Source organism: Pan troglodytes, chromosome 20, assembly GCF_028858775.2.
Source record: "Pan troglodytes isolate AG18354 chromosome 20, NHGRI_mPanTro3-v2.0_pri, whole genome shotgun sequence".
Taxonomy (NCBI): Eukaryota; Metazoa; Chordata; class Mammalia; order Primates; family Hominidae; genus Pan; species Pan troglodytes.
The window spans coordinates 56,385,933-56,404,231 of record NC_072418.2 but is presented as its reverse complement, the minus strand read 5'-3'; the positions used below and the strand labels follow the sequence as shown (position 1 = coordinate 56,404,231).

General features: G+C 46.2%; 1 protein-coding gene across 24 annotated transcripts in view; it reads right to left on the bottom strand.

The window, feature by feature from the left end:
• ZNF331 (zinc finger protein 331) overlaps positions 1–18,299 on the bottom strand; it is a 59,275-nt gene that overhangs the window by 7,417 nt on the left and 33,559 nt on the right. For 9 of the 24 annotated variants that reach the window (XM_063800284.1, XM_063800283.1, XM_063800286.1 and 6 more), the window contains 3 exons: positions 16,590–16,653; positions 3,433–3,514; positions 1,093–1,219 (listed from right to left, as the gene is read on the bottom strand). In XM_063800284.1, coding sequence (XP_063656354.1) covers positions 1,093–1,219; positions 3,433–3,441 — 136 coding nt within the window. In that variant the 5' untranslated portion in view covers positions 3,442–3,514; positions 16,590–16,653. 24 annotated transcript variants of the gene reach the window in all.

Genomic DNA, 18,299 nt, shown 5'->3' with positions numbered 1-18,299 from the left:
GGAATCTGGGGACCAAAACTGTTAAATCTGATTCTAGCTCCTGCTCCCTCCGTCCGACTGCATCACTGTGTTTCAGTATCCTTATCTCCAAAATAGACAATGATTGTGCCTGTCTCATCTGCCTGTGAGAATGAAATGCAATGTACTTACACACACAGTGCTTAGCACAGTGCATGGCACACAGTAAGCAGTTTATATATATCATATATACTATATATGTATATATTATATGTATATATTGTATATGTATATATATGTGTACATATAATATATATATGTGTGTGTATATATATATAAAATATATATATTCCTATTTGTTTATTGTTTTAGCGATAGGGTCTTGATCTGTTACCCAGCCTGGAGTACAGTGGTATGATCATAGCTAACTGTAGCCTTCAACTCCTGGGCTCAAGTGATCCTCCTGCCTCAGTCTCCCGAGTAGCTGGGATTACAGGCAGGGTCACCACAGACAGCTTAGCCATTAATATCATTGTTGTTATTTTTGCTAGAAGAAAAATAAGTTTCCAGAGATGTTTACAAGATATTGTCATTCAATGTTTAACTCACAGTTCAGGGATTGTAACTTTCAACCTCACTTCAGGTATGGTATGTAAGAAATGAAATACGCCCACTTTGGTTTTATACAGATTCTGTTTGTCTGATCTACTCTACTTCAAACACATAGGCTGGTTTACTAGAACAATTCAGGGCACTGTGTCCACATGTTTTCCCTAGACGTGGGTCCCTAGAGTAACACCGACCACCAATAGCAATTTGGGTATAAACATACTCTCACAGGACAAACTGGCTCCTTTGAAGATGGTCATGAAATAAATATCCCAGAATTCCCACTCATTCCACGGACATTAAGGAAGTGAGATGATTACGGGGGAGTCGACAAAGGTGGGAAGGTAACCGATGGATGGGAGGGGAAGGTGTGTGGTGCTCACGGCCACATCAATAAGGCTCGATACATTCCTTGGGGACAGGAAGAAGAAATTCAGCTAGTTTCTTGAAAGGCGGTCCTGAACTTCACAGGGGAGAGCGGATACTGCAGGAGGCAGTCTAAGTTATCTGAGGTGCGCAACTCACCCAGTGAGACCAAGTTACTGTAGTTCTCCAGCATCACATCCCAGTACAGGTCCCTCTGAGCAGAGTTCAGACAGGCCCACTCCTCCTGAGAAAAGTCTATGGCTACGTCGGCAAACGTCACCAAACACTGAAACAGAAACCCACATGTGCATGATGAAATGAAAGGAAACAGCTTCCAGATGAAGGAGACAAGAGGCCACCCTCTGGGTAGGGTGAACACCGTGAGTAGACTGAACACCCGTGACATCGGCAAGGGGCGGTAAGGACATCACTGTAACTGTGACAGAAGCAGAATGCCTGCATGTCACTGAAGAGCTCTACCGCTGCAGAGAGAATGACTTTACTGTGCAGAATCCTCAGTTAGTCAAACCTGCCAGGAAGTGGATAAAACAATCCAAGTTTTCTTCTTGCTTACAAGCAGTGTCTGCTATGTGCCTGCCTTATAAGTTCTCAACAAGTGTGGATTCCTACAGCATTTTTTCTTTTAAGGGGGGAAGAAAAATCAAGATTTCTGTTTAAGATCTTTTATTTTAGAAAATAGGGTTTGCTGGGGCTGGGCGCAGTGGCTCACGCCTATAATTCCAACACTTTGGGAGGCCAAGGCAGGCGGATCATGAGATCAAGGCAGGCAGATCACAAGGTCAGGAGATCAAGATCATCCTGGCAAACATGGTGAAACCCCATCTCTACTAAAAATACAAAAAAATTAGCCGGGCGTGATGGTGGGCGCCTGTAGTCCCAGCTACTCGGGAGGCTGAGGCAGGAGAATGGCATGAACCCAGGGTGGTCAGAGCTTGCAGTGAGCAGAGATCGTGGCACTGCACTCCAGCCTGGGCGACAGAGCGAGACTCTGTCTCAAAAAAAAAAAAAAAAGAAAAGAAAAGAAGATAGGGTTTGCCGGGTGTGGTGGCTCATGCCTGTAATCCCAGCACTTTAGGAGGCTGAGGCAGGCAGATCACCTGAGGTTGGGGGTTCGAGACCAGGTTGACCAACATGCAGAAACCTCGTCTCTACTTAAAATACAAAGTTAGCTGGGCGTGGCGGCGCATCCCTGTAATCCCAGCTACTCAGGCGGCTGAGGCAGGAGAATTACTTGAACCCGCAAGGCGGAGGTTGAGGTGAGCCAAGATGGCACCACTGCACTCCAGCCTGGGCAACAAGAGTGAAACTCCATCCCAAGAAAAAAAAAAAGAAAATGGGGTTTGCATGTTTGAATGTTTTCAAGCCTCCAGTTCATCATGCCAAACTACATTTTAAGCAGTCTTCCTTTTAAGCATTTAAAAAATTCCCACACAGGTAAGTCAGACTGTTTATTACAGTTATTCACTTAGGTTGCCCAAAACACCTAAGGCTTTCTCCGATTCTGGGGTATGTGATCATCTCCTACTTCCATACTGGAAGATCTTCATATTTATTACCATCCATAACCCTGCCTTTCCCCCATTCCTGATTTTTTTTTTTTTTTTTTTTGAGACAGAGTCTTGCTCTGTTGCCCAGGCTGGAGTGCAGTGGCATGATCTTGGCTCACTGCAACCTCCATCTCCTGGGTTCAAGCAATTCTCCTGCCTCAGCCTGCCAAGTAGCTGGGATTATGGACACATGCCACCATAGCGTGCTAATTTTGGTATTTTTAGTACAGATGAGGTTTTACCATGTTGGTCAGGTTGGTTTTGAACTCCTGACCACAAGTGATCCACCCACCTGGGCCTCCCAAAGTGCTGGGATTACAGGTGTGAGCCACCACACCCGGCCCCCTGTTTCTGATTTAGAGGATAAGGATGTCAGATGACTTAGAATCATCTTGTGGTCTGAGAGATCCATTCAATAATAAAATTTATCCTCCAGTTTCCCGGCAGGAACATGACCTCTGTTCAAAGGTCCTAATCACAGCCCCATCCCTTTCCAAAAGTCCCATAAAGCTTGGGACCTGAGCACATACTAAGACAGACCGGCGAATATGAGCATTCCCTCTTATCTACGCAGAAAACATGACCAGTGGAGGATTTGTTTCTCATGTGGTCAGATGGGACCAACATATCTAACTCATCAAACCACGGACTTGACTTAAATATTTCCCTCAAAGGACTTTGCTACTTCACTGCTCCAAAATTACCCTTGCCAAAAAAGGGAGCAAACAGGAGATACTTAATCACCTGCTCAGTGATTTCCCAAAAAGGCAGACACGGAGCTACGTGGCATTATCATTCACTGGAATAGAAAGAACTGGGAAACAGGTAATTATAAAGAGCTTGACTAGATAAAAGGCTTCAGATAATTCACAAGCAGATGCACAAAATGCAAATATCATAGCTCAAGAAGGAAAGAGAAATATACACTTACCTGGGCCATTGTTTTAGAACTGAAGAACTGATCAGTCTTCTTGGGGTTTCCACTGAAGAAGACAAATTCTGAGAGGCTAGGGCTAGGGGTGGAAAAAAAGAGATTAAAACGAGGTGCATCTGGGGTCCCCATAGTGATGTAATATGACCTTTTGGCTCCTCTGTCTTGGCTTCCCAACACAAACACATAACCGTGACATATCTGGGAAAGGTGAAGAGTATCATGGATCAGGCCAGGCGCGGTGGCTCACGCCTGTAATCCCAGCACTTTGGGAGGCTGAGGTGGGCGGATCACAAGGTTAGGAGATCAAGACCATCCTGGCTAACATGGTGAAACCCTGCCTCTACTAAAAATACAAAAAATTAGCCGGATGTGGTGGCACGTGCCTGTAGTCCCAGCTACTTGGGAGGTTGAGGCAGGGGAATCGCTTGAACCCGGGAGGCGGAGGTTGCAGTGAGCTGAGATTGCGTCACTGCACCCCAGCCTCTGGTGACAGAGCAAGATTCTGTCTCAAAAAAAAAAAAAAAAAAAAAAAAAAAGAGTATCATGGATCAAACCTAAACCAAGCTCTCAATGAAACCTCAGGAAACCTAGCTGCACGCAGCAGAGGAGGCTTTACTTTTTTTTTTTTTTTTTTGCCTCAAAGACAGGCCCAGACAATTTAACAGGAGGGCTTCATTTCTGGCCAGCTCCCTATCGGGGACGGATGGGTGGGATGTAGTGAAGAATGTGTACTTGCCTAAAAAGCAGTCTGGCTTTTGCCCTCTGGTGCTGAAAGGTAATCTATATTACCTCTAAGAGGAATGTCTTTGTTTCTGATGGGGGCTTGCTATGCCAGAAATACTAATCAAGGGATTCGGGGTAGGAGCTTTTGGTCACGCAGTATCAGCTGACCTGGACACTGAGATTAACCATGTAGACAGTTAATCAACCAACCAGTCAATCATGTCTACATGCTGAGGCCCCAATAAAAATTTCCAACATCAGAGCTCTGGTGAGCTTCTCTAGTTGGCGATAGTTGGTGCCTGTTGTCACACATCAAAGACAGCAGAGTAATGAGTCCTGACTCCACAGGGAGAAGACACCAGAAGCTCTGTGTCTGGAACCCTCCTGGACTTCAACTTACGTACTTTTTTTTTTTTTTTTTGAACAGAGTCTCGCTCTGTTGCCCAGGCTGGAGTGCAGTGGCACGATCTCGGCCTACCACAACCTCTGCCTCCTGGGTTCAAGCAATTCTCCTGCCTCAGCCTCCTGAGTAGCTGGGACTATAGGCACAGGCCACCATGCCCAGCTAATTTTTGTATTTTTAGTAGAGATGGGGTTTCACCATGTTGGCCAGGCTGGTCTCAAACTCCCGACCTCGTGATCTGCCCTCCTTGGCCTCCCAAAGCGTTGGGATTACAGGCATGAGCCACCACACCTGGCCACGTACTTCTTTCCTTGGGTGATGACAATCTGTATCCTTTCCTTGTAATAAACTGTAACCATGAGCATAACATCTCTCAGTGAATTCTGTGGGTCCTTTTAGTGAATAGTTTCTTTTTTTTTTTTAAGACAGGGTCTCACTCTCATCCAGGCTGGAGTGCAGTGGTACAATCTCAGCTCACTGCAGCCTTGACTTCCTGGGCTCAAGCAATCCTCCCACCTCAGCCTCCCGAGTAGGTGGGATTACAGGTTGTACCACTGCACTTGGCTAATTTTTTTTTTTTTTTTTTTGTAGAGACTGCATCTCACTATATTTCCCAGGCTGGTCTTGAACTCCTGGCCTCAAGTGAGCTTCCCACCTTAGCTTCCCAAGGTGCTGGGATTATAGGCATGAGTCACCATGCCTGGCTCTAGTGAACTGTTGAAGCTGAGGGTGGTTTGAGGAATCCCCACCAAGCTTGCAGTGGTGTCAGAAGTGAGGGTGCTCTTCCATGCAGACCGTGCCCATGAGCCTCATAGATGAGCTAACTCTGGATGGGGGGATTGTGATCTAGGGTCAGACAGTGGGTGCTTAGAGTATTTAGTCTCATTCTGAGCCTACCCTGGTCCCTCCAGACAAGCTTCCAGGGTGAACAGGGGCTGTATTATCCAAACTTGGGCCTCTCCTGGCCTCTAGATTGGGTGATGTTACTCACAACATGGCAGGTGGACAAGAAACTGCTCAGGTAATATACAGAACTGTTTTTTTTGTATACCAGAGGTGACATCTGAGAGCACTTTTGAGTCCAGAAAAGCTGACAGCATAATTACACACAGAATATCAAAGTAAAATAGTAAATGATTACTGAATGTTAAGTTAGAAAGATATTTAAAGACATGAGAGATATTTCAGACATACTCTCAGTAAAGTTAGGTTACCAAAACAGAATGACACAATAACATTTGTAAAATTCCATATATAAAAATACACACACACACGCATCTGTCTATATATACACATACACATACACATGTATATATATGGAGAGAGAGGGAGAGGAGGAGAGAGGGAAGGAGGGAATGCAGAACCATACACGCTGACAAACCAACCCTAAGATATCAGTAGAAAAATAAATAAAATAGAGATATAAAAACAGAGAAACAGAAAGAAAAAGTCCGGGAAGTTCTACGACCCCTTTTGCAGAACAGTTAACACACTGAACTGGAAACTGCCGTCCTTAGGCTGCTCGCAACACTGGCCCATGGCGTCTGAAAACCACACCCGAGTGTTCTCACTCTTCTTTCACGTGTAAGAGTGGCTCGCTGTGCCTAAACTGAGCCTGGTTCCCTGCTAACCTGTCCTATGCAACCTCTCCCTCTTCTGATTTTGCTTTGTATCCCTTCACTGGAATAATCAGTATAAACAATGTGGTTTACACGGAACCCTGGGTTTCCTCCGGGAGTCCAGAAGATTCAGATTGTGCGAGGCAGTGTGTGCATGAACCCTGATCAAAACCTTGCACTACCATACAAAAATTAGCTGGGCCTGGTGGCGGGTGCCTGTAAACCCAGCTACTTGGGAGGCTGAGGCAGGAGAATCACTTGGACCCAGGGGGCAGAGGTTGCAGCGAGCCGAGATCATGCCACTTCACTCCAGCCTGGGCGAAAGAGCAAAACGCTGACCCAAAACCAAACCAAACCAAACCAAACCTTGCGCCAGCAGACTCTGGTGAGCTTCCCTGGTCGATAACATGGAACAGGTGTTGTCACAATGTGATGCTGGATGAGCCAGGCACATCCGGTGTGATGCCCCTGGGAGAGGACTGAGGAAGAGGGAGCCTGGTGCCCTGCTAACCTGTCCTATGCAACCTCTCCCTCGGCTGGTTTTGCTTTGTATCCCTTCACTGGAATAAATCGGTCACGAGTAGGTTTAGACGGTGAGTCCTGTTGAGTCCATCTAGAGAAACAAGGAACCTGGGGATGGTCCTGACAGCTCCTGACACACCCCGTGATCTTGAGTGTCTTCATTTCAGTGCACCTATTGTTGCAACAAAAGGCACGCATTCCCTTATCAAATATAAATGTGTACTGATTTGAAATGTAGTCAGAGGCAATTAGACTCTCCAAAGACAAAGAAGGTTTCTTTTTTTTTCTTAAAAAGTCTACTCCTAGCCATGGTGGCTCACTCCTGTAATCCCAGCACTTTGGGAGGCTGAGGCGGGCGGATCACCTGAGGTCAGGAGTTTGAGACCAGCCTGGCCAACATGGTGAAACCCCGTCCCTACTAGAAAAATACAAATATTAGCTAGGTGTGGTGGTGCGTGCCTGTAATCCCAGCTACTCGGGAAGCTGAGGCACAAGAATTGCTTGAACCCAGGAGGTGGAGTTTCCAGTGAGCCCAGATCGTGCCACTGCACTCCAGCCTGGGTGACAGACTGAGACTCTGTCTCAAAAAGAAAAAAAAATAAAAATAAAAAAGGATAAAGGACAAAAAAGGCCAGACATAGTGGTTCACACTTGTAATGCCAACACTGCGCTTTGTGGGGCCACAGTGGGAGGACTGCTTGAAGCCAGGAGTCTGAGACCAGCCTGGGCAACATAGCAAGACCCCATCTCTACAAAAAATTTAAAAAGGAAAAAAATTACATAAGGTATAAAGCCTAGAAAATAAATTCCATTTATCCCAACAAAGAGTCAGTATATTCAGAATCACCTGGTCATGAATTATCAGTGGCTGTCCACAGAATGATGTCCCCTTCCTGGCACCTCTCTGAGTATGTGACCTGGAATTCTCCACCGGCCTTGACCACAGGCTGCCTTGAGCTTCTTCTATTTAGTTTCCCTTGCTGGATTATAAACACTGTACAGGCAGCAGCTGAGTCCACTGAATCAGACTCTCATTCCAAGTACGAATAGCCACAGCATCTGGCATATTGCAGGCACTGAACAAATGTCTAATTTTGACTCAAAATTCCACATTCTGGAATTTATGACAAGGAAATAGCTATAGTAGTATATGAATGCATGCCTAAGAATGTTCAAAAAATCAGTTTTTTCTAGGAAAGATTGTCTTTTAAACTGAGATAAATGTAGATACACATGTAGTTATAAGAAATACTAGACAGTGGTCTTTTGTACCCTTGACCTGATTTATGCCAACTGTGACACCTTGCAAAATAACAGTAAAATATCACAACCAGAACAATAACAACCCATGGATCTTATCCAGATTTTCCAGCAGATAATGTTTAAAAAGGAAAACAACTGAAATATCTCATAGTAGAGAACACATACATAAATAATGTTATATAATGATATGGAATACATTTACTAATGATATTGATGCAGATTAATTGAGAAAAAATTTCTGATGAATTACCAAGGGAAGAAGGTAGATTTAAAAAATTATGTATAGTCCGGGCACGGTGGCTCATGCCTGTAATCCCAGCGCTTTGGGAGGCCAAGGCGGGTGGATCACTTGAGGTCAGGAGTTCCAAAACCAGCCTGGCCAACATAGCAAAACCCTGTCTCTACTAAAAATACAAAAATTAGCCGGGCATGGTGGCACATGCCTGTAATCCCAGCTTCTTGGGAGGCTGAGGCGGGAGAATCGCTGGGACCCGGGAGGCAGAGACTGCAGTGAGCCGAGATCGTACCACTGTACTCCAGTCTTGGCAACAGGGCAAGACTCCATCTCAAAAAAATAAAATAAAATAAAATAAAAAGGTACGTATAATCTGGACAGAGATGTTTTGGTGAAATTAAGGACACAGGCTTGGATGAACTGGCCCAGGTCAGAAATAGAGGCAGTCAAAACTCCTGTGCTGATCAGTAGTGGGATGGTACCTGTGAATAGCCACTGTATTGCAGCCTGGGCAACAGAGTGAGACTCTGTCTCAAAAAAAAAAAAAAAAAAAAAAAAAAAAGAACGCAGGCTCTGTGCTCTGCTTCTTTTTTTTATTTTTTGAGATGAAGTCTCGCTCTGTCGCCAGGCTGGAGTGCAACGGTGTGATCTCGGGTGACTGCAACCTCTCCCTCCTGGGTTCAAGCCATTCTCCTGCCTCAGCCTCCTGAGTAGCTGGGACTACAGGTGCGCGCCCACGCCCAGCTAATTTTTGTATTTTTAGTAGAGATGGGTTTTGCCACCGAACCTGGCAGCTCTGTGGTCTTTCAGGATGCAAACCTGAGCTCTGATGATTACTAACCTCACAGTGTCGGTTTCCTCACTGGTAAAGCTGGAATAAAAATACCACAAGGTATGACTGCATGAACTATTAACTAAGATAATCTATCTACAACATGCAGTAATACACAACAATTATTTAATGTAAATTAGCTGTTATTATTGAAGATCAACATTACACATCTCAAATTTTATAAAATAATCAAGTCTGCTTTTTTTTTTACTTACATTAAAATATATTTCTCAAGCCAGTTGCCAATATAATGAATGCAAACTAAAAACAATTTTCAGAGCTTAATGTGTGAAGAATGAAATTCTGTTCATTAGCAAAACTAGCAATAAAGATTCTAAGACACATTTAGGGAAATGTTGCCTCTCCACCATTAAGTAGAGAAAAGAGACATGATTCTGCATTAAAAAATCCAGCTTGGCTGGGTGCGGTGGCTCACACCTGTAATCCCAGTACTTTGGGAGGCTGAGATGGGTGGATTACGAGGTCAGGAGTTCAAGACCAGCCTGCCCAACATGGTGAAACCCCATCTCTACTAAAAATACAAAAATTAGCTGAGTGTGGTGGTACAAGCCTGTAATACCAGCTTCTTGGGAGGCTGAGGCAGGAGAATCGCTTGAACCCGGGAGGCGGAGATTGCAGTGAGCTGAGATCACGCCCTTGCACTCCAACCTGGGTGACATAGCAAGACTCCTTCTCGGGGGCGGGGGGTGGGGGGGTGTGGAATTCAGCCAGCTTACAGAACCTATTCTGAGAAGATGCCAACTTGCAAACATTAGCAAGAGGGTGAATCTGGTTTTTTTTTTTTTTTTTTTTTTTTAAGAGACAGTCTCACTCTGTTGCTGAGGCTGGAGTGCAGTGGCGCAATCTCGACTCACTGCAACCTCTGCCTCCCGAGTTCAAGCGATTCTCCTGCCTCATTCTCCTGAGTAGCTGGGATTACAGGCATGCGTCACCATGCCCGGCTATTTTTTGTATTTTTAGTAGAGATGGGGCTTCACCATGTTGGCCAGTATGGTCTCGAACTCCCGACCTCGTGATCTGCCCACCTCGGCCTTCCAAAGTGTTGGGATTACAGGCATGAGCCACAGTGCCCGGAGTTTTTTTTTTCTTTTTGAGATGGGATTTTGCTCTTGTTGCCCAGGCTGGAGTACAGTGGAGCGATCTTGGCTCACTGCAACCTCAACCTCCCAGGTTCAAGTGATTCTCCTACCTCAGCCTCCCAAGAAGCTGGGATTATAGGCGCTTGCCACCATGCTTGGCTAGTTTTTGTATTTTTAGTAGAGATGGGGTTTCACCATGTTAGCCAGGCTGGTCTCGAACTCCTGACCTCAGGTGATCCACCCGCTTTGGCCTCCCAAAGTGCTGGGGTGACAGGCATAAGCCACTGCACCCGGCGTGATCTTGTGTTCTATGTGAAATGGAAGATACATGTGAACATTTTTAACTAATGCCATCTTATCACCTCATTATTTTATCTTGCAAATGTTACTTATACAGTCTTTGTTACTTGTATCTATAACCTTGCTAATGTTACCCAGAAAGTCCATATTTGTAAGGCACCTGATGATTACTTAGAATTTATCAGTGATTACTGTCATGTTCTGGGAAAGAAACATTACAATTCTAGAATCTCTAGCTATTTTATCTTATTTTTTGAGACAGAGTCTTGTTCTACCATCCAGGCTGGAATGCTGTGGCACAATCTCGGCTCACTGCAACCTCCACCTCCCAGGTTCAAGCAATTCTCCTGCCTCAGCCTCCCAAGTACCTGGGATTACAGGCGTGCGCCACCACGCCTGCCTAATTTTTGTATTTTTTGTAGAGACGGCGTTTACACCATGTTGGCCAGGCTGGTTTCGAACTCCTGACCTCAGGTGATCTACCTGCCTCAGCCTCCCAAAGTGCTGGGATTACAGGCACAAGCCATTGCACCCGGCCTTCTAGTTTTTTTTTTGAGATGGTCTCACTCTTTCACCCAGGCTGGAGGGCAGTGGTGGGATCACGGCTCATTGCAGCCTTAACCTCTTGGGCTGAAGGGATCCTCCCACTTCAGCTTCCTAAGTAGCTAGGATCATAGGCACACACCACCATGCCTGGCTAATTTTTTAAATTTTTGGAGAGATGAGGTCTCACTATGTTGCTCAGGTTGGTCTCAAACTCCTGGCCTCAAGCAATCATTCCACCTTCAAATCTTTAATTTTAAAGGCTTTCTTGATAATTTGCTGCTATAGATTAGATTTAAAACTAGATTTAAAGAGTCTCTGGAGTAGTCACATGATTAATTAGCAAAATTCCATGCTCCAGAAAGAAAACACATACATGCTTAAAGGCAAAAAGGAGGACTAGAAACATTAATTACAAAAACGAGGACTAGAAACAGTAATGACCTGTGGATTGTACAATTATGGGTAATTTAGAGAGTTTTCTCTAAGAGCTCCTCAGGGACTAATTTGTTTTTTTTTTTTTTTTTTTGGCCAGCAGGCCTGCATTAATCCCATTATAATATAAGAAATTTACGGAGCTAGTCCCAAATTAAAAGAAAATGCCAAACACAAACATAGTTATGGGGGAGCAGGCCCACTGTAGTCATTAAGGAAACTCTGAATGCATAGGCCTGCCTCTCAAATGTGTGTATGTGTGCACATGTATTTTGAGACAGGGTCTCACTCTGTCGCCCCTGGAGTAGAGTGGCGTGAACCCAGCTTACTGCAGCTTCCATCTCCTGGGTTCAAGTGATCCTCCCACCTCAGCGTCCCTAGTAGCTGGGACCACAGTTGCACATTACCACGCCTGGCTAACTTTTGTATTTTTGTAGAGGTGGGATCTTGCCACTTTGCCCACCTCTCAAATGTGTCTCTATGGTAATTCCAGTACTTTCAAATATGTTACCTTGTATGGCAAAGGAAAATTAAGGTTGCAGATGGACTTAAAATGGCTAATCGGCTGCCTCTAACATACGGAAGATTCTTTTGAGTTATAGAAGCAAGCGCAATGTAATGACCAGAGTCCTTAAACTTAGAGGAGGAGGGTCAGAGTGGTGTGACGGAAAAAGGGCCTGTCTTTTCAGGCTTTGCTGATGGAAGAAGGGGTCACGAACTAAGGAGTGTGGGCGGCGTCTAGAAGCCAGCAAAAGCAAGGACACAGAATATCTCCCACAGCCTCCAACAACCTGGTTTTAGCCCGGTGAGACCCACTTCAGACTTCTGACCTCTATGACAGTAAGATAATACATTTGTGTTGTATGAAGCCAATAATCTACAGTAATTTGTTAAAACAGCAAAAATAAACTGATATAAGGCCTAATATTGAAAAGTAGTGTCACTGAATCAGGCATAACCTTCCTGCTATGGAACATCCTTTCACTGTGTCTCAGTAATACAATCAGACCTTGTGATATAATTGTGTGTATGTTTGTGTATATGTGTGTGTCTATATATGGTGTGTATACATATGTGTGTGTGTATATGGTGTGGGTGTATATATATATGTGCATATATATGGTGTGTGTATATATGTGGGTGCATGGTGTGTGTATATATGGTGTGGATGTGTATATATGTGTGTATATATATGGTGTGTGTATATATGTGTGTGTGTATGGTGTGGGTATATGTGTGTATCTATGCGTGTGTATGGTATGTATATGTAGGTGTGTATGGGGTGTATATGTGTGTGTATGGTGTGTATGTATGTATGGTGTGGGTATGTGTGTGTATACATGTGTGTATATGGCATGTGTGTATATATGCTCGTGTGTGTATGGTATGTATGTGTATATGTGTATATGTATATATGTGTTATGGTGTGTATATATGTATGTATATACGTATGTGTATATGTATGTATATATGGGGTGTGTGTGCATGTGTGTATGGTGTGTATATGTGTGTATATATGTATGTGTGTATATCTGTGTATATATGGGGTGTGTATATGTGTGTATGGTTTTTATATGTGTGTATATATGTAGCTGTGTATACATGGGATGTGTATGTATATGTGTGTATATATGGGGTGTGTGTGTACATGTATGAATGATGTGTATATATGTGTGTATATACATAGGTGTGTATATGTGTGTATATATGGGGTGTGTATATATGTAGGTGTGTATATATGTATATATGGTGTGTGTGTACGATGTGTGTATATGTGTGTGTATATATGTAGGTGTGTATGTGTATATATGGGGTATGTGTATATGTGTGTATGGTGTGTATATATGTGTGTCTCTATATGTAGGTGTGTACATGGGGTGTGTTTGTATATGTATGGTGTGTATATATGTAGGTGTGTATATGTGTGTGTATATGGGGTATGTGTGTGTATGTATGGTGTGTATATGTGTCTCTATATGTAGGTGTGTATATATGTGTGTATATGGGGTGTGTTTGTATATGTATGGTGTGTATATATGTGTGTCTCTATATGTAGGTATGTATATGTGTGTATATATGGGGTATGTGTGTGTATATGTGTGTATGGTGTGTATATATGTGTGTCTCTATATGTAGGTGTGTATATGTGTGTATATGGTGTGTGTTTGTATATGTGTGTATGGTGTGTATATGTGTGTATATATGTAGGTGTGTATATGTGTGTATATATGGGGTGTGTGTGTATGGTGTGTATATATGTAGGTGCCTATATGTGTGTATATATGGGGTATGTGTGTGTCTGTATGTTCTTGTCCATGGTTCCTGGCTCATAATTCCATAACCCTTGGTAAAATCTTAATGTTAGGGCACTTTCAGCCTCAGAAGCAGGCCTGGGGAAGCAGAATCTCTCTCTCTCTCTCATCTTCTCTTGCCCTCCTTTCACCTGCCCAAAGCAGGACTCTCACTCCAGAGAGGGTCCTGCCCTGTACCTGTAGGAAGGAATGCTGCACTGAGAGGCCAAGAAGAATCTGAACAGACGAGCCTTGAGTTTCCCCACTCAATCAATTAGCATTAAATCAACTCTTATTTGCCCAATCACGTTTCAACACATTCGTGCATGCTTCAGTCACACCTATCCAATGAAGTCTCCATAAAAGGCCTAAGAAGACAGGGTGAGGAGAGCTTCTGGACAGCTGAACAAGAGGTGGCTGCTAGGAAGGTACAAAAGAACTCTGAAAAGGTGGCACACCCCAATTCCACGGGAACAGAAGCTCCTGTGCTTGGGACTCTTCCAACCCTAGTCCTACGTATCTCTTCATCTGGCTGTTTATTAGTATCCTTTAAAACATCCTTTATAATAAACTGGTATATGTGTTTCCCTGAATTCTGAGTCAATCAAATACACTAATAGAAGCCAAAGAGTATAAGAACCCCAACCTGTAGAGGGTTGGCAAGATGTCCCAGAGGCCTGGGCTTGTGGCTAGTGGGGTGGAGTGGGACAGTCTTGCTCACAACCTGTGGAATCTGATGCCATCTCCAGGTAGATGGTGTCAGAACTGAACTGCAGGACATCCGGCTGATGTCCACTACAGCTTGCTTCTCCCCACACATTTAGTCACAAAGCTTATTTTTTTTTGAGACAGAGTCTCGCTCTGTCACCTAGGCTGGAGTGTGGTGGCGTGATCTCAGCTCATCACAGGTTCACAGCCTCCCAGGTTCAAGCGATTCTCCTGCCTCAGCCTCCTGAGTAGCTGGGATTACAGGCATGCGCCACCACACCCAGCTAATTTTTGTATTTTTAGTAGAGACAGGGTTACGCCATGCTGGCCAGGCTGGTTTCAAACTCCTGGCCTCAAGTGATCTACCCGCCTCGGCCTCCTAAAGTCCTGGGATTACAAGTGTGGGCCACCGCACCCGGCCAAGTCACAAAGTTTTCTGTGTTGATTATTGTTGTGGTGTGAGAGAAGAAAAATGAGTTGGTTTTGTACACACTGACCCTGAGCACAATACTGTACCTAAATAGCCTCTGAAGATACCTGACAAAACTAAGTATTTTATTCCTCCCCAGATTCCTATATTGAAATTCTGTTCCCCAATGTGATGGTATTAAGACGTGAGGCCTTTGGAAGGTGATTAGGACATGAGGGAGGAGTGCTCAGGAATACGATTAGTGTCTTATAAAAACGATCCCAGAGAGCTCTCAGCTCCCTTTCACCATGTGTGGCCATGGCACGAGGGTGGTTGCCTGCAACCTGGAAGAAGGCCTCACCGGAAGCTGCTTGCACTGGCACCCTGGTCTCAGGCTTCCAGCCCCCAGAACTGGGAGAAATAAATGCTTGCTGTGGCCGGACACGGTGGGTGATGCCTGTAACCCCAGCACTTTGGGAGGTGGAAATGGGAGGATTGCTTGAGCTCAGGAGTTTGATACCAGCCTGGGCAACATGGCAAGACCCTGTCTCTATAAAATATTAAAAAATTGGCTGGGTGTGGCGCCTCACGCCTGTAATCCCAGCACTTTGGGAGGCCGAGACAGGCAGCAGATTGCTTGAGCTCAGGAGTTCACGACCAGCCTGGGCAACATGGTGAAACATTGTATCTACCAAAAAAAAAAAAAAAAAAAAGAGCCAGGTGTGGTGGCTCACACCTGTAGTCCCAGCTACTCAGAAGGCTGAGGTGGTAGGATTGCTTGAGCCCAGAAAGCAGAGGTTGAAGTGAGCCAAGATCGTGCCACTGCACTCCAACCTGGATGACAAAGCGAGACCCCGTCTCAAAATAAAAATAAAAATATACAGCCACATGTAGTGGCACACACCAGTAGCCCCAGCTACTTGGGAGGCTGGGGTGGGAAGATTGCTTGAGCCCAGGGGGCTGAGGTTGCAGTGAGCTATGATCACACCACCGCACTCCAGCCTGGATGACAGAGTGAGACCCTGTCTCAAAAACAAAACAAAACAAAAACAATAAAAAAGGCCCAACATGGTGGCTCACATCTGTAATCCAAGCACTTTTTGAGGCCAAGGTGGGAGGAGAGCTTGAGCTCATGAGATCAAGACCAGCCTGGGTAACACAGTGAGACCCTGTCTCTTAAAAAAAAAAATTAAAAAAAAAAAAGTTTGCCCTTTTAGTCACACAGTCTATGGTACTTTGTTATAACAGACTGAATCAACTAAGACAAGAATTAAGAGGTGTGTGCAAAATAGACAAGAGACAGTTTAGTACAGAGAATATGTGCTTAATAAATGTGACCAGGCTCCTCTCTTCCTTCACTGAATAATCAGTCGTCATCTTGGATAGGATATTTACAAAACGTCTAATTCAATGGGATTTCCTTTTTTTTTTTTTTTTTGAGATGGAGTCTCGCTGTGTTGCCCAGGCTGGAGTGCAGTGGCGCAGTCTCGGATCACTGCACTCCGCCTCCTGGGTTCCCGCCATTCTCCTGCCTCAGCCTCCCGAGTAGCTGGGACTACAGGCGCTCGCCACCACTCCCAGCTAATTTTTGTATTTTTAGTAGAGACGGGGTTTCACCGTGTTAGCCAGGATGGTCTCGATCTCCTGACCTTGTGATTTGCCCACCTCGGCCTCCCAAAGTGCTGGGATTACAGGCGTGAGCCACTGCGCCCGCCGACTAAGTCTCAGAAACACATATGATTTAATTAAAAAAAAAAAAAAAGATACTCACCTGACCTAAGATGTTTAACGATTCGTCTTCCTCCTCGGGGATGCTTTTTCTGAAGGATGCTGGCCTGGGGAAAACAGAACCAGAAGGGTAACACCTGCCATACCTAATAAAACCAATGAGAAATACGAGGCCCCGAGATGGAGTTTCTGGGAGATTCCTGAAGAGCACGCTGTGGTAACTGAGATGATGAAGCGTGGAGCTGCCCCTCTCCCTGTCTCCCACATCAGGGACCTGTCCCTCTACAGGAGGAATTCTACTCCTGAGGCCACCGTCTCCTGTCACTCAGGCGCCCTGAGTGGAGAGCACTTCTAGCTCTGAAAGCGTCACCTCATGGCTGTTTCTGCCTTCTTGTTGGTGAATTTCCTGGCAGGGCTCAGGCACTCCCGTCCTTCCGCGGCCCTTGTTCTCAGGCAGGTACCGCTTGGTTAGGAGGTGAAGGCAGGGGAAGCAGCAGAGACGCTGGAGCTACAGGTTGTGCTGTCACACACACCTGCGTCACCCAGAAGGCCCGACCACCCATCCCAGCACAGAGAAGCTGGAGCTACAGGTTGTGTTGTCACACACACCTGCGTCACCCAGAAGGCCCAATCACCCATCTCAGCACAGAGACGCTGGAACTACAGGTTGTGCTGTCACACACACCTGCGTCACCCAGAAGGCCCGATCACCCATCCCAGCACACAGAAGCTGGAGCTACAGGTTGTGCTGTCACACACACCTGCGTCACCCAGAAGGCCCGATCACCCATCCCAGCACAGAGAAGCTGGAGCTACAGGTTGTGTTGTCACACACACCTGCGTCACCCAGAAGGCCCAATCACCCATCTCAGCACAGAGACGCTGGAACTACAGGTTGTGCCGTCACACACACCTGCGTCACCCAGAAGGCCCGACCAACCATCCCAGCACAAGCCTGCACTGACGGCTCAGCCTCACCACAGCACACACTGTCCTGAGACACATCTGCGCCCCTCATACCCACTAACGCCCAGCACGGCCACGCTGCCGCCCCCGCCACTCCACACAGTGCAAAGGCACATCCGTGGGCCACGGAGACCCGTCCTGATCGCCGCCCCCACATATCCCCCAGAGCGCACCTCACAGAACAGAGTCCCGGGGACGCACTGCCGAGGTTCACAGGTGCGGGTTCCGTCGCCCCAAAGCCTCGGGAGCACCCCAGCCCTAGTTATGGGGAGAGCCCGGCTGCGTCACCCCACACTCTCTCCAGCAAGTGCGTCACCGCTAGAAGCTCCGTGCCCGTCTCCCCTTGGAGCCATGGGCGCCAATCTCACCTGCGCGGACTGGCGGAGACACAGCGGTTGCGTCACCGGTGCAGAAGCGCACCCAGCACGGCCCCCATCACCCCCAATGACGCTTGCGTGCACCCGTGTCACAGTTACGGGAGACAGAGCCGCCGCGTCAGCCTCGCACTCCCACGCAAGTGCGTCACACAGTCGGTCCCGCCACCCATGGAGGCCAGCGCGCATGCGCACCCCGGACTCGGGAGGGGCCTCGCGCACCCAGCGGCCGGAGCGCGCAGGCAGCAGCAGAGCCCGACACGCATGTGCGTGCACACAGATCCTGACACGCATGTACACCCAGACCGCGACACGCACGTGTACGCTCACACAGACCCCCAACGCATGCGTGTGGCCAGACCTTGATCCGCATGTGCGACCAGACCCCGACACACGTGTGCGCGTGCACAGAC